General features: G+C 34.6%; 1 protein-coding gene across 1 annotated transcript in view; it reads left to right on the forward strand.

The window, feature by feature from the left end:
• The window catches only part of ADGRV1 (adhesion G protein-coupled receptor V1), a 267,302-nt gene that overhangs the window by 49,929 nt on the left and 201,456 nt on the right, over positions 1 to 15,917 (forward strand). Inside the window, exons 21-31 of the mRNA XM_056514381.1 lie at positions 19 to 762; positions 2,821 to 3,194; positions 5,178 to 5,354; positions 6,948 to 7,128; positions 7,742 to 7,944; positions 8,575 to 8,704; positions 10,067 to 10,147; positions 11,387 to 11,526; positions 11,938 to 12,547; positions 13,442 to 13,657; positions 14,939 to 15,154. Of these exons, the coding sequence (XP_056370356.1) occupies positions 19 to 762; positions 2,821 to 3,194; positions 5,178 to 5,354; positions 6,948 to 7,128; positions 7,742 to 7,944; positions 8,575 to 8,704; positions 10,067 to 10,147; positions 11,387 to 11,526; positions 11,938 to 12,547; positions 13,442 to 13,657; positions 14,939 to 15,154 (3,072 nt within the window). The remainder of the gene's footprint in view (positions 1 to 18; positions 763 to 2,820; positions 3,195 to 5,177; positions 5,355 to 6,947; positions 7,129 to 7,741; positions 7,945 to 8,574; positions 8,705 to 10,066; positions 10,148 to 11,386; positions 11,527 to 11,937; positions 12,548 to 13,441; positions 13,658 to 14,938; positions 15,155 to 15,917) is intronic.

Raw genomic sequence — 15,917 nt, forward strand, 5'->3', positions numbered from 1 at the left:
TTAACTTCCATTATATAGGTGGGTCTCCTGGTCCTGGTGGACAGTTATCTGAAACAAGCCTTGCTGTGACTGTGATGATCCCTTTCAATGATGACCCTTTTGGAGTCTTCGTTATAGATCCAGAGAGTCAGGACAGAGAGATAGCAGAAGATGTTCTTTCTGAAGATGATCTTTCCTATATTACAGACTTCACTATCTGGAGACAACAAGGCACTTTTGGTGTTGTCCGTTTAGGCTGGGAAATACTATCCAGTACATTTCAAGATGGATTACCATCAATGGTAGATCTTTTGTTGCTGGGATCATTTCCAAGTTCGGTACAATCTCAGCCACACATGAGACGCCGTCACAGTGGAACAGATGCTTTGTATTTCAGTGGAAAAGAGGATGCATTTGGAATTATTGGTGTGGAATACCCATACAATGGAAATACTGCAGTAACTAATTTTACATTTTCAGCATGGTTAATTCCTAATGTCAATACTGATGGTTACATAGTTGAAAAGGATGATGGTAATGCGACCTTATATTATGGTGTGAAAATCCAAACAAATGATTCTCATGTTTCTATGGTGCTTCATTATACAGCATTAGGATCCAATATGACATACATAGCCAAAGCAGCAGTCCTGAAATATCTGGATGAAAGTACTTGGGTTCACATTCTGATTACTCTGGATGAAAGTATTATTGAATTTTACATGGATGGAATTCCAGTTCTAGGAGGAATTAAGAGCCTTAAAGGAGAAGCAATTGCTGATGGTGAGCCAATAGGTTGTATTATTTTTCTTCATATGTGAAGTTCTACAAAATGTGGAAGAGTCCAGCTCCTTGAAAGATGTATGCAAGATTCTGTAATTATCATGTCTGATTAGTTAGTTAAAAGCAATATATAGAAAATTCTAGGGTTTTTAAAAAAACATATAAATGGAAATAAGAGCTGGGAAATTTTCAAAAAGCATCAGAACTGTAAGAGCTAGGATTGCAATAATTTTTAAATAATAATTAATAATTATATTTCTACATGTATGTTTATAATGCATATATTTATTTATTTATTTATTTATTTATTTATAATTAATAATTTTCATTAGATTTGAAGTCCTGTGGCTAGGAAAGAATTTTTCCTCTCGATTTCTAAAACAAAATACAGTAATTTTTTTGATTCGAATTGTGTATGATATTGCATGTAAATCAGTATTTTGTAAGCAATAGAATTTTTCAGAGTTAAATTTACTTTAGCATGTATTTACATGGTATACGAAAATTTTGACGATATGTTTAATGATGTTCCAAATAATTTTAGGATGTGTACTTCAATTCCTTTAATTTGCTATTCTCGGATGTGACTTAGTCATATGTAACCATTATGGACTTTTACACTCAACTAGCATACCAATGAGCATTACAATAATTGCTTTATCGAGTCAGGTATTGTATGGTGGGAATAAATTTACATTTACTCTTTATTTTGCAGTTCCTCACTCTTCCATGTGCTTTTTTTTTTTTAATAGCAGTAGTCTACATTCTTTTCCTTTCTTTCTTTCCCCATCAGTTTCACCGGTTTTCTTTCATGGGGATAGGCAGTGAGTGATTATCAAATTCTTGAATACAATCTCCTCTGTAATCAAAGATGGAAAATTAAAAAAACATGCAGTGATGTTAAATGCATATACATTTACATGCATATGCATTTACATGCATATATGTGCACAAACATAAATCGAGCATGAAGAAGAGATGTCATTAATTCTTGAGTGTAGGATTTTATTTCTGCCTTTAATTTCCTGATAGTTGAAGTCTAAGAAATTTAGCCTCTGCAAAAAAGTAGTTCCTCTGCAACAAGGTAGTGCCCTTGCCATTAATAACTGCCATGAAATGTGAAGTACTGTAGTTTGGGAAGGAATTTTTCCCCCTCAGTTTCTAAAACAGGCATGAAATGCAGTAAGGCTTTTGTTGCTAGAAGAATATGTCTGAGTCATTGCAGATTTTCCATATTACTGGAGATGGTGTGTGCTCTGTCTGTAGATACTCCAAGTGTAAGCTAAGGCTGTAATCTCTCCCCATTTAATGCTGGATACTAAAGTGAGTGTACTCTAGCCTCACCATCCTCTGCCTTGTGTCTTGGGACCATTAGCAGTTGTTGTGGTTGCTTGTTTCTAGAAGTTACGCTCAGCGGCACATTTTCTTCCAAAATCAGAAAACAGCTGAAGAGATATATTCTATGTTCTTTTAGAGTGATAGGAATGAGCTACCAGCTTTGTATATTTTTCAAAAGTAGAACTGTCATAGTCTGACTTGCTGAGTAGGATAGTTGTTTGGAAAGAAACATGAAAGTCCCCCTTAAGCCCCCCTTCCTGTGCATTAGGGTACAAGCATGTCAAATGTGGCTCATACTTTGATCGTCAGAATGGATTCTCTGTCTTAGCAGAGGACACATTAAATATACAAAGATACAGAATGGGTACAGCAAGTGTTTGGAACAACAAAAGTGAGACGGACTGCATCTGAGCTCTTAAAATTTTTAATGGAAAGAGAGAAGTATCCAAGATTCATTAAAATTTGAGATAATAACAGGGTGCAGATAATATTAGTAGGATGAAAAACATGAATGGTGTAGAAAGGAATTTGACCTGTAATGATCTACCTGTAACACTGAGATGAGGCTTCAAAAGCCTCCCAGTCTACATTTCAAGATCAATATTATTACTAACTGAGGTACAGTAAACAACTTACCATAGATTTTTAAATAATTGCATAGATTAGCTATTTTGAAAAGAAATAACCAAAAACATGAGAAAATTCTGATTTTCTTCTCAGGTCCAGGTATAATGAGAATTGGAGCTGGAATCAATGGCAACAGCAGGTACACGGGTTTAATGCAGGATGTAAGGCTTTATGAGAGAAAATTGACACAAGCAGAGATCTATGAACTCCATGCAACTCCTGCAAAGAGTGATGTGCATCCTGTCTCTGGGTATTTGGAGTATCGGCAAGGAGAAAACAATAAATCATTCATTGTGTCTGCAAAGGATGACAAAGAGGAAGAAGGGGAGGAGTTATTCATCCTAAGGCTCATTTCTGTTTGTGGTGGAGCTCGAATTTCACAAGAAAACACTACAGCAAGATTAAGAATACAGAAAAGTGATAATGCTAATGGTTTATTTGGCTTCACTGGAGCATGTATTCCTGAGGTAAGATGCTCATAAGGAAAACTGCAGAAGAAATTTTAGACGCAATCAAACTAATGGCAAGGCTAACTAACCTTTGAAGGGCTTTGATTCCACATTTTTAGTTTTTGTAGTTAAGCAAAGTTTTCTAGAACTTGGAATTGTGTAAGTTCTGTTTATATAGCCTCAGTCACACTGGCATTTGCAACATCACTTTTTTTTTTAATCCCTTCAAATTATTTTTATTAAGAAAATCTATTTTATTGCATAAACTGAAGACTGAGTCTTAAAATTTCCTAGAACAGTTTTTTTCCTGTACTTCTGTAACTGTTACCTGATGTTGTCTTGGAGAGACTTCATTTTCTTCTTAGTATCTGGTACAGTTCTGTGTTTTGGATTCAGGTTGAGATGTTGATATCACAGGGAGAGTTTGGCTGTTGCTAAGCAGGGCTTCAACTGAGTCAAAAGCTTCTGTGCCTCATGCTATGCTAGTGAGGAGCTGCACAAAAAGCTGTGAAGGAGCATGTCCAGGACAGCTGAATTGGCCAAAAGAACATTCCATACTATAGAATGCCATGCCCAGTGTATAAACGGAGGGAGTTACCTGGAGGGCAGTTGGTCATTGTTTGGAAATGGGCTGGGTGTTGGTCAGCGAGTGGTGGACAATTGTGCTGTGCAGCACTTGTTTCTCCTGGGTTCTGTTCCAGTTGTTCCCTCCCTTATAATTACTTCATCATCATTATCATCATTGTATTTGATATGAATTCACTAGATACTGGCTGGAAGTTGCTGGTTTTATTAATTAGATTTTCTGTGGTGGTGGCCACCATATATGCAGTATATAAACTTTAATCTTTTTTTGAGGGGATTGCAATAAACATAATTAATTGTTAGTTTTTAAATCATTATGAAAGACATGATACTCATTTCTATTATTATTAGATTATTTTGGAAAACAAATTCTTAATGCTTTCAATTTTACAACTCTTATGACCTCTTAAGTACATCCTTTCTAACTGAAGTCCTTAGATGATGTCTTAGAAATCAACTATCTTGCCTGAGTGATGCTAGTTTTCAGTTTGCTTTCCAGATGCCTACCATCTGCTATCATAATGGATTCCTTCAGTTTCAAATGCCACTGATAATTCTGTGATGCCACAGATCAGCAACCAACCATGAAACAAAATTAAAAATTTATGTGGCATGTTAATTGTTTCGCCTTTATCTTATAGCACTGTTTTATCAGTAGTTTAATTTCCTTATGTCTGTATCTGTCTGCTAAGCAGCTGAAGGTGCATTCAGTATCTGCACTGTGTTAGCAAGCAGCTCTGAAATTTATCTAATGCTTAAGATAGCTTTAGTCGTTCTGATAACTTTGAAATAAAATTATTTTCTATTTTAGTTTGATGATCATAATTTTTTAATATACTTGGCCAATATCAATACCTGATTTGTTCCAAATATATGAAATTGTTGCTGCTGAAGGCATGTTCATGAAGGCATGTTGTGAAGACAGAATTTCAGAGTGTACTGTAGAACAAAAAGTTTTTCAGTCTTTCTGGAATGATGATAGGATAGCTTTTTAAAAATATCTAGTTTGTTTTCCAAGGTGTTTTTAGTCTGGGAAAGGAAGAATCCTAATATTTCTTTAATTTGCAATTAAAATAATTGGCATTAATATAAAACAGTGTAGTCTTTCACTTTTGATAGACACATTTCAAACATACTGATTCTGTTTTTGTGTCCAAAAGAAACTACAGGCTACAGTTACTGGGTGACCTCAGACCTCAGAAGATGCTAGAAGCTATTGCAATTTCCATTAAGATTGTTCTGACCACCACCAACATCAGTTTCAGCTTCCTATCACTTCTAAAGTGCTGAAAGTAAAATGACAGCAATAAAAAATTGTTGAACATTTGAATAGCAATAGGGAATTCAGTGTTTTACATTTATTCCTTTGATTTACTTTGATCATAATAAATATGTCAATTTCTTGCTTTCTTCCAGGCTGCTGATGAGGGTTCCACTATATCCTGTGTCGTGGAGCGTACGAGGGGAGCCCTAGACTATGTGTATATAAATTACATTATCTCACAGGTTGATTCCAGGGGCATTAATTACTCTGTTAGCGATTTTTCTAACAGCAGTGGCACTATCACATTCCTTCCTTGGCAGAGATCAGAGGTAAACCCTACCTTCCTATTAACTATTCATCCTGTCCTTTGCAAACCTGCTGGAAAACACCTTCTGAGGATGCTTGACTGGTTTTCATACTAAACAGTCTTTCCTTCACATGGCTTTTACTACGTTTTTCAAGGATTTTTTCATCTTTGGCATCTAATAAGTGATAGGATAGACCCCTGTATATCTGTATACATCTTACTTCAGGCATTACTGTGCATGCATGAATGCTTAAATGCACATAATTTCACATTTAATGCACATAAAATATATTTTTATATCTATATATGTATATATATATAAGATATATGTATATTTATCAATGTCCTTCAAGTACAGGTAGTCCTGGGCTTGAATAGTGGATCCAGTGACTTTTGAAATTGGAGTATGATCAGGTCTTGATCATATGGAGATCAGTTTTTATCTCCACAACAATTAAATAGACAGCAGTTAACTTCATTGCTGTAATCAAATGTCTTTGCAACTATTTACCACATTCTGTCTGTTTTAATTAATCTATTTCTGTGAATTTGACTCTAACCCACAGCACAGGAATTTCACATTTATTTGAAGAAGAGGTGTGGGACGACAATCCTGTAGGAAGTTCATTGTGTTTTCTATTAGTGTTTTTTAAATAGAAAGGGTGGATTGAAAATATTGTCTTTAATTTCACTTCTATCATTCTGCTGAAGTCAGTAGGGATTGAATGAAACCTACTGATATAATTTTTGGAAAGATCCCAGTGCTTCACTTAGAACTGTGGATCTGGTCCCCGTTAACCAATGTAACTGACTACAGCTTGGCAAAAACTTGTGATTTTTGGTAATAGTAGGCTCCTGGCATTTTATTTATCTTTAATTCTCTAATGAAATATATTACTGCATTACATACAGTTAAACATAAACATAAACATTTAAAGTTAAACATAACATTTAAAGTTAAATTTGCTGAGCTTTTCCACTCTGGCAGCATGGATGATGTCTGGTTTATTGTATAAAATTGCAGAAAAGACCTGGTGAACCCTTCTGCTTGCTTTGTAGATTCAGTCTACATACAGAGGACCTAATGGTCATGGCCCTAAGAAGCAGACTGAGAGTAGTTGCTCATCAGGTGAAAAATCTTAAGGGAACTTCTGTAGATATTTTTAAACTACTCATTCCCATGACTCTAAATATGATCAGCTACCTACAATTTTTCTCCTGTGTATTTGTCAAATCTTATCACAGTATACAGAAAGATGGAATTGTCTGAATTTAATACATTAGCCTATGCAGAGCAGATTACACAAGATAATATGATCTGTAACCTCAAGTGTCAGGTGGCATTGAAAGTTCACTTCACTTGCTGTCTAAATTAGATTAATTGCTGTAACATCTCTGACAGCTTGGTAAAGATGTTTTTGGAACTGATATTCTAAACTTAAGGTTTAGAACAAGGTTAAATTACATGGAGGGAAAAAATGTTCTTTACATTACTTTCTGAACTCACAGCAGATGCAGCTGATTGACTAAAATCTTATTTGTTTAAAGGGTCATAAAACCCTTAAGGGATGTATGTTGCATAGTTTGATTTCTCCATGATTTGATCCTTCTCTAGGTCTTAAATTTGCATGTTATTGATGATGACATTCCGGAGCTAAATGAGTATTTCCGTGTGACATTAGTCTCTGCAGTGTCTGGAGATGGAAAACTAGGTTCAACTCCTACCAGTGGAGCAAGTATAGATCCAGAAAAGGAAACTACTGACATCAGCATTAAAGCCAGTGACCACCCATATGGTAACAATGTTGAAGATGATACAGTCTTATTGCAGATTTATGTATACTTCTAGCTCAAGAGGTAAAAATTTGCCTAGCCTAGATAGATGAGGAAGCAATGTCAAGTATTACATTTTAGCTAACTTGAGATTAATTCATTATTTTTATACAAGAATGAAAGTCTAATTACTTACTCTTGAGAATACTGCAAAAAAGACGTTAAAGCTGCCTGGACCAAACATGATCATCCCCTTTTGCGAGAAAACCAAATTGAATGTTGTTGATTCTATGCCATTTTTTGTGAAATGAGAATTTGTAACAGAGAGAGGCATTTAAGCATGCCTACTATTGTACTAAGTACTCAATATTATGACATTTAGGTTCTTTTGGGAAGAGTTGAATTCATTCTTATGATGTTTTTTTTTTTAAGACTAACATGAATATCAGTGAGAGAGAGAATGGTACATAGCACATTCTTGAAAATAGCATGATTGAGTCCTAAAGGCATATTGATAGCTTTTAAATTTCATAAACTTTAAAAATATATATTATAAATATTTTTGTGTACATTTTTTATTATTATAATTTGGATTTGGTATGAGAAGCCATGTAAATAATATTTTTTGTCTTTCAGGTCTACTGCAGTTCTCAGTGGGGCCACCACCTCAGCCCAGTGATGAAATGATTCTGCCAGCCTCTACTGTGCCCCATATCACTGTTAAAGAAGAAGTTGGACAGATCCAATTATTGGTAGTTCGTGCACAAGGGCTGCTTGGAACAGTTCTTATGGATTACAGGACAGTGCCACTTACAGCTTTCAGTCCTAAAGATTATCAGGTATGGCTGTTGCCAAGGTGTGTAATTATTTTAGAATTTAATTAGAGCTACTTGTCCTGGAAGTAGCCATTGGTTTGAATATTTTAGCTCAGCTGTGATTGTTTTCACAGGAACAGTTTTATTATGATGTTGCCATAGATGCATAGTACTCACTATAAAAATATAAATCACTATGTGCCTTTTGCCTCCTTCCTGTGCATTGTGTTTCCTAGGAAAAGCCTCTGGGTTTGATTTTGATATCCTTAAGAAAACTGTGAATGCACCAAGAATGGATATTTCCTATTGTTTCTAAGTGTATCAGACTCTATATGATCATACAGGTGCATATGCAGGTGAAGATTATATTTGTACATATTTGGATTTGTACATATTCAACAATATAGTTTATCTGTTTATCTGATTGCTGTTTGTGCAGAAAAATTTAGGTAAATGAAGATGCTCATAATTCAGTGAATTTAGATTGCTGTTTCTTAAAATAGCAATAGCAAAGACTCAGCAGAATTTTTAAAATTAAAGTGAAGAAAAATAGATGTTTTGATGAAGACAAAAAGAATTGAGGCTGTATTTCTTTTTTCATTTGGATGAAAACACTAAACTTGAAAAAAACTGTGAAGACTTGTCATATTTCAGGCTGTTTGGGGCTCACTGGAATTTCAGCCTGGAGAACGATACAAGTACTTTGCTGTTAACATCACTGACAATTCTATTCCTGAATTAGAAAAAACTTTTAAAGTGGAGCTGTTGAACCCAGAGGGAGGAGGTAAGACTCATACATCAATCCACTGGTTCTATTTTCATGATCTTTATTCATACCTTAAAATCTACCCTTGTGAACTATTTCCATGTTCTTTCTAAAGACACACCCTCCAGACAGCAGCTATTCTTTTTAGGAAAAAACTTTCATTCAAATGTTTTTTTGATCACTACTGTAAAGAACCAGATCTCAAAGAAAGGATATTACTATTATGCATTCAAAGGCAGTTGCAGCTTTTTTAATTACATAATTTGATAGTTGGTGGAGAGAATTAAAGTAATATAAAAAAAAAAAATTTTTTTTAAGTTGTCAGTATTTAAGGTTTAACAGCCAAAGGTGTGCTTTTTATCTACCACTTGAGTGAAATTGGAGAAATTGCAATAAACTGGCTCATAACTGATTCCAATGAATTATACCATTAGAAAATTTTGAGTTTTGAGATGCCTGGGGAGTTTAACTGAGTTGGATAACTAGCTGGAAGTAGTGTAAATCCTGCTGTGAGATATTAGTTTTACAACTGTTGGCAAGCATCATGGCAAGTGCTCCTTGAAAAATCACATTTACTTTACAGAATTTATTTCCATTGCAAAATGTTTTTAAGGGCGATACCTCCTGGATGGAGGAAAATAAGTAATTAAAAATTTTGAGAGCCATAAAGTGCCCTTTTAACTAACTGACATTATTTTTCTAAGCAATTCAGAACTGCAAGTGTGATGCCTCCTGGAAAGTTAGATCATATTGACACGAATGTCTGTGGTGCAATGTGGCACTGTGGTCCTATGCTAGGATTCTTTTGATAAAGGTTTCAGAGCTTTCATGCATGCGTAATTTTTGGTCAAGTTCTTGTTTCAGTTAAACAAACTTTTCTCTTTGACTTTTTATGGTTAGAAAACTTACAGCTAGCTTTGGTAATTTAGTAGAGACAGATACCTCCTGAACATAATCTTTTTGAGCTTTCTAACAACAATGCAAGCACAAACTTAGAGTAAAGGCTCCATCAGTTAAGCTGCCAATTTTTTTCAACTTTCTGGCCCTGCCCTATTTCTAATTTTGCCATTAGGATTGAGAAAGAGGGAACACAGAAGGAAAGGGGGGAAAAAAAAAATAAAAGCAAGTTTTATGTGTTTTCCTTCCATCTGACTTCCTTTTGCTGTTTCCAGTGCAATAAATTAAACAAGAGGTAGCATATTCAGTATTTTTTCTGGATTTTAGTAGAAATTCTGTATACTTTCATTTTGAAAATTGGCACTTTCCTAGAATACGTCTCTGTCTTTTTGTGTTGTCCAGAAATGTTTAAATTACTTTCTGCTTTCCCTTTATTTATAAATGTATATATGTGTATGCATCTGTATGTCTGTCATCTTAAAGTTGCTGAGCTCTTTAGAAATGATGGAAGTGGTAGTGGTGATGGAAACATGGATTTCTTCCTTTCAACTGTCCCTCAACATGGTAAGTTTTTTGATTAATCCTACATTTTCTTTGTAATAGCTGTTATAAATTACTATGCTTGATACAACTTTCTTTACATGCAGTTAGAGATTATTAATTTAGATTTAACACAAAGTTTTACAAAAATATTATTTTCCATTTTAATTTAGGTGCAATTTCACTAGCAGTCAGTGTTTAATGTATAACAGTGAACAACAGATTCTTACATGATCAAAACTATATTGTAAAAAACAATATAGTAATTGCAGAATTAAAGTTTACAAAATTATCTTTGTCTGAACATTGTAAAATTTTCCTGGGAGATAAAAGTAAAGGCACTTTTTAAATTGAAGATAATTTTAAAACTACTTGATTGTATGCTTTGATACATTCTATGTATAATTTTCATCCCTTCACAGCAAAAATACTCTTAAAGAAAATAAGTTGTGTTAGATTTTTTAATGAAGTAATTTGATTTTTTTCATTTTTCCTCTTTTATTTCTTCACTTTTCTATTCATGTCATGATATACAGAAAACAATGTTAATTTAATATTTTAAAAAGCGAGGAAATAGCATATGATATATGGGAAAGCCCTATGCATATAAAAAACCTGCAGCCTTGAAAATGTTACATGAGCATCCATAGAGTGCCAGTAGAGTAGGTTTTTTTTCAATTTGTTTTTGTTTTTGTTTTTTGTTTTCTTTGGCATTCTGTTTCCCTTTTACTTGTTTACAGAAATGGTTACATTAAGTTCCAGGCTCTTTTTCTCTCTGAGCAGCAATCTATGTCACCCAGGATAATATGTTCAGAAGTACTTGGTGGAGTTTTTTTGCTTATTTTTTTGTCTCTTATTCCAGTTTGTGTTAGGATGAGATCGGCACTCGTCTTTCCTCTTATACTATGGTTTACCTCACTGTCCTAAATGCTTCTCCATTTGCATTCATTAAACCTATAATTTTATTTTGGTTCCTCCCTTAAAATAAAAAATTATTTTTTTTTGTTGCACAGTTCCATAGAAGGACTGAGACGATTGCCTTACTGAAAGTCAGCTCCTTTTCCTTACAGGGAGTTAACATGCATTTAAAAAAAAAAGAAAAAACAAAAAAAAAAACCCTAAAAAAACCCACAAGAAACAAAGACAAACAGCACAGATAGTTCATACTCTCTTTTGTATTTTTGTAGCATATTTCTTTAGCTCTTTTTCTTCCTTGTAAGAAAACATGAAATATAAACCCTTTTTGGAACTTGCATTTAACAGCTAGCTTGGGAATTGCATCTCACATCTTTGTGACAATTGAGGCTTCTGATGATGCTCATGGTGTGTTTGAATTCAGTGCCGAATCCCTTTCAGTGAATGGAACTGAGCCTGAAGATGGAGATAGCAATGTTGTCCTGCAGGTTAGAAAGCTTTGAGTCTCATACTGCTGCATTGTACTCTTTTCTCTATTTTTATTGGTGTCTTCTGATGTTCTTGTCATTAGTCTATGGGATTTATAACAACTTTGTAATGAACATTTGTTTTTCTAGTCATGCAGTGTTAATTTCAGATTATTCAGCTTGAAACTAAACCAATAATAATGATGTCCAAAAACTTAAAATCTTCTACTTATTTAGAATCAAGGGACTACTATCTTAAAATAAGTGTTGATAATACAAATTCTACAGAGCTAAGATAATAAAAATTACACGTTTTAAAAACACAGACATATCTTTAAATCATCACGTTAGAGTCTTTGTTTAACCTCATTTCACACTTTTATGTTTTTCTTTCTCATAGAACAAAAATCTGCCTTTATATATTTTTCTTAGGTTGTGAGAAGTCATGGGGCCTTATCTCAGGTGACATTGCACTGGATCATAGTCTGCGATCTTACCAATGACCTGATCGCTACAGATGGGAATGTAACATTTGATGTTGGCCAAGTGAGAGCAAATATTACATTACAGATTTCTGATGATGATGTTCCTGAATTGGATAAGATGTTTTCAGTTTTGATCATCAATGTCTCCCTTGGTCGTCTTGGATATCATACTAATGCAACACTGACTATTTTAGCAAATGATGATCCATATGGAGTCTTCATCTTTTCTGAGCGAAACAGACCAATAAGAGTTGAGGAAGAAAGAAAAAATATCTCTCTGACAGTTATAAGATGCAGTGGTCTCCTTGGTACAGTAATGGTGAAATACAGAACTATTGGTGATGAAGAAAAGTTGCCCTTTCTTCCACCTGATGTTGTCAGAGCAATAGAGGGAAAAGACTATATACCCATTATAGGTTATGTGATCTTCGGAACCAATGAAAGTGAGGCCACAATATCCTTGCCTATTTTGGATGATGATGATCCTGAGAGGTCAGAATCTGTTTTTGTGGAGCTAACCAGTGTTGTTTTGATCAAGAAAGTTCAGGATCGGCCAAGTAAGTGTCTTACATAAAACCTACAATATAACTGTAAAGGTTAGTATTTATATGTAACAGGGGAAAATGCAGTAAGAGAAATTAAGAGCTCTTTACCTCTGCCAAACACTGTATAGTTAAGATATCTCTTAGTTACCTGACTCGTGCCTGTTGGCATTTATTTCCTTTGGCACACTATTTTATTGGAAAAGCATGAGTATTTCTTTATCGCTTTTGCATTGATTATCCAAGGTCTTTCAGGCCAAATATTATTTGTTTGTGCATGAACACCTGCTCATTTATCATTGTTTCTGGAAATTCAGTAGTAGGAAATAACTAAGCTAGTTTTTATTATTCAAATACAAAAAAGTCTTATTAAAGAACAAATGATGTAGAATTAGTGACATGCTTCTTTCTTAGTGTTGACAATTTTTACTTAATTTCTCATTCAGATAAATTCAGGTCATGACAGCCTAATTTGTGCTTCAAAAATTCTTGGCATGTTTAATTGCTGCCCTTGCCAACAGATTAAAGGGTAACTTCAAATATAATTCCACTTGGAGTTGAAATCTTACTTATATTTCATCATACCAAGAGTGAAACAGAAATTATTTTTAACTTACTATTAGGCTTATGGATAAATAAATAGATAAATTTACAGTACCTCATCTTTTCAATAAAATTGTGGCATGCATGCTCCATAGCACAGTAGAATAATCTGACAGATTATTCTGCCGGGACATAATTTAAACGCATGTATTTTGATGTGATCTGAATTATGCTTTGTCCAATTGTAAAAAAGATAATTTTTATGAAAACTAGAGACAGTTAAACTCACAGTTATGCCTATGAAATCTATAGTCATGAATAGTAAGCATTTCAGGTACCCCTCACTGAGTTTTCTTTATATTTCAGTTATAAATTCTCCTCGACTTGGCTTAGAGGGTGAGACAATAGCTCATGTGATTATCAATGCCAATGATGATGCTTTTGGAACACTTCAGCTTTCAGCTTCAGCTGTGCGAGTTGCTGAAAACTATGTTGGACCAATCATTAATGTGACCAGAACTGGGGGAATATTTTCAGATGTTTCTGTGAAATTTAAAGCTATGCCAATAACTGCAACAGCTGGTAAGAAAGCAGAATAGCAGAACTATGCAGTCTGTGTTAAAGCTGAAACTAAAAAGTGTGTAGTGAATGGTCTATTTTGTAGCAAGTATTAAATATAAAGTAGTAAGGCATTGACTGTGCTTAGCAAATATGAATCTAAGACATATGGGAAAGTTTACACATTATCACTGGAGAATCTAAAAGTGAAATGAGGGAAGGAATTGGAGTGTTTGTTTACTTAGTAGCACACCACCACTTAACTTCCCCTTCCCCCCTCACCTCCCAAATATAGTAAAAGCAGTTTAGTCCCATGAACATATTTAAGCCCATCATGTATTGCTTAGTTGAGTTTATTAGAGAGCAAATGAGATCTGGGGACTCAATTGTACAACAAATAGGGAAAAATCTATCAAAACCCAAGGACAGTTGTACTTCTGAAAATGAAATGTAAACTTCTCCAGTTGGCCCCTGCTGTAGAGAAGATACATAAAGAAAGGAGAAAAATTATGAAGTCTGTAAGATCACCTAGGCAGTTATAAATTGAGTGCACTATATTTCATCTATGTCCAAATTGAATAGGTGGGTGGTACATGCTCTGAGAACTTTTAGTTTCATTTTTATGTAACATAGTGTTTTAAATTAAATGTGTATCTAGATTTATATCAGATTATACTTTCAATTAGTTTCTGAAGCAGAGCTCTGATCTAGTGTATCCCAGATGTTCCTCTGGGCAGTTGAGACAAGTTTGCCTAAAGTGAGGACACATAAAAGATGCCCTTTACTGAAATCTGCTTCAATAAGGTGCTTCTGTTTTCACTTTTATCTCTTGGAAAGCTGGAAAGCATTTATAAATCAAAGATAGAAACATCTTAATAGTGTGAGCTTGTAAACAGCAAACAGTAATGGACCGTTAGTAACTACCCCGTGGTCTAACAGTGCGAACTCTCCTTTGGTCAAACCAGGTTTTATTTTGATCCATCCAATGTTTAAAAAGCAATAGGACATTAAAAAAAACAAAACAAAAAAACACCAAAAAAAACCAAACAAAAAACCCCCCCCAAAACAACAGCAACAACAACAAAAAACCAAAAAACAAAACAAAACAAAAAAAAAACCAACCCCCTACTCCCCAATTTCCCCAACTTTTGGTGTTTAAAAATAAAGGAACGACACCATAAAAACACAGAGAAATGCATGTTAGGCAAAGGGAAGATGGATATTACTGATAATGTTCACCACACTGAACCATATAGCATTGTTTTATTGTTTTATTATTTTGGGTTTTTTCATCTGCAAATCTAGGTGAGGACTACAGTGTAGCTTCATCAGATGTTGTCTTACTAGAAGGGGAGACAAGTAAAGCTGTGCCAATTTATATAATTAATGATATCAATCCTGAACTTGAGGAGTCATTTTATGTTCAGCTGCTGAACCAAACAACAGGAGGAGCCTTGCTTGGATCTTTGACAAGGGCAGTCATAACTATTGAGGCTTCTGATGACCCATTTGGATCCTTTGGTAAAGGAGAACATATTTTCTTTCTTCTGTTAACATTTTTTCTGGGGGTTTGTGGGGGGGTTGCTACTTGGCAAATGAATTCTGAATTGAATTCAGAAGTGGAAGTGTTGGTGTAGAGTAAAGGTTGGTGTAGAGAGTAAAGGAAAAGGTAATGTGAACTGAATTAAAACATGTAATAAAAGAGTAGTGAGGCATCAGTATAACAAAAGGATTGAGCCTCTTAGAGGCTCTGATCCATGGCATGAAGCAGTAGAGCAAGAGGCAGCAGGTAGAAACTGGTGCTCAGGAAATTCACCTGAACATGAGGAAGACCTTCTTTACTGTGCAGGTGATGGTGCACTGGAACAGATTGCCCAGAAAGGGGGTAGAGTTTCCAGTGGAAACATCCAAGAACTGTCTGGACGCACTCCTGTGCCTTGTGCTCTGGGATGACCGTGCTTGAACAGGGAGTTTAAATTGTGTGATTTACAGTGGTCCCTTCCAACCTGGCCCATTCCGTGATTCTCTGATTTCTGCTTAACATATTCCATGTTAAATAGTTTTAATTTATTTCTTCAGTAAGTGACATGAAGTCTGGTAAAGAGTTTCTTTGCTGGAAATAATTATGAAATTATATTCTGTGGCTTTAGAAGCTGTTCATGTTTAGCCTCAAACAATGGGTGTATTTTTGGACTTTTTGGATTAGGGCTTAATTTTCTTGCTAATTTTCTCTGCAGATGAATATATGAGTATTGAAAGTTTGCATTTAGGTTTTAACATGATT

The sequence above is a fragment of the Oenanthe melanoleuca genome, chromosome Z (assembly GCF_029582105.1).
Source record: "Oenanthe melanoleuca isolate GR-GAL-2019-014 chromosome Z, OMel1.0, whole genome shotgun sequence".
In the NCBI taxonomy this organism is placed as follows: domain Eukaryota; kingdom Metazoa; phylum Chordata; class Aves; order Passeriformes; family Muscicapidae; genus Oenanthe; species Oenanthe melanoleuca.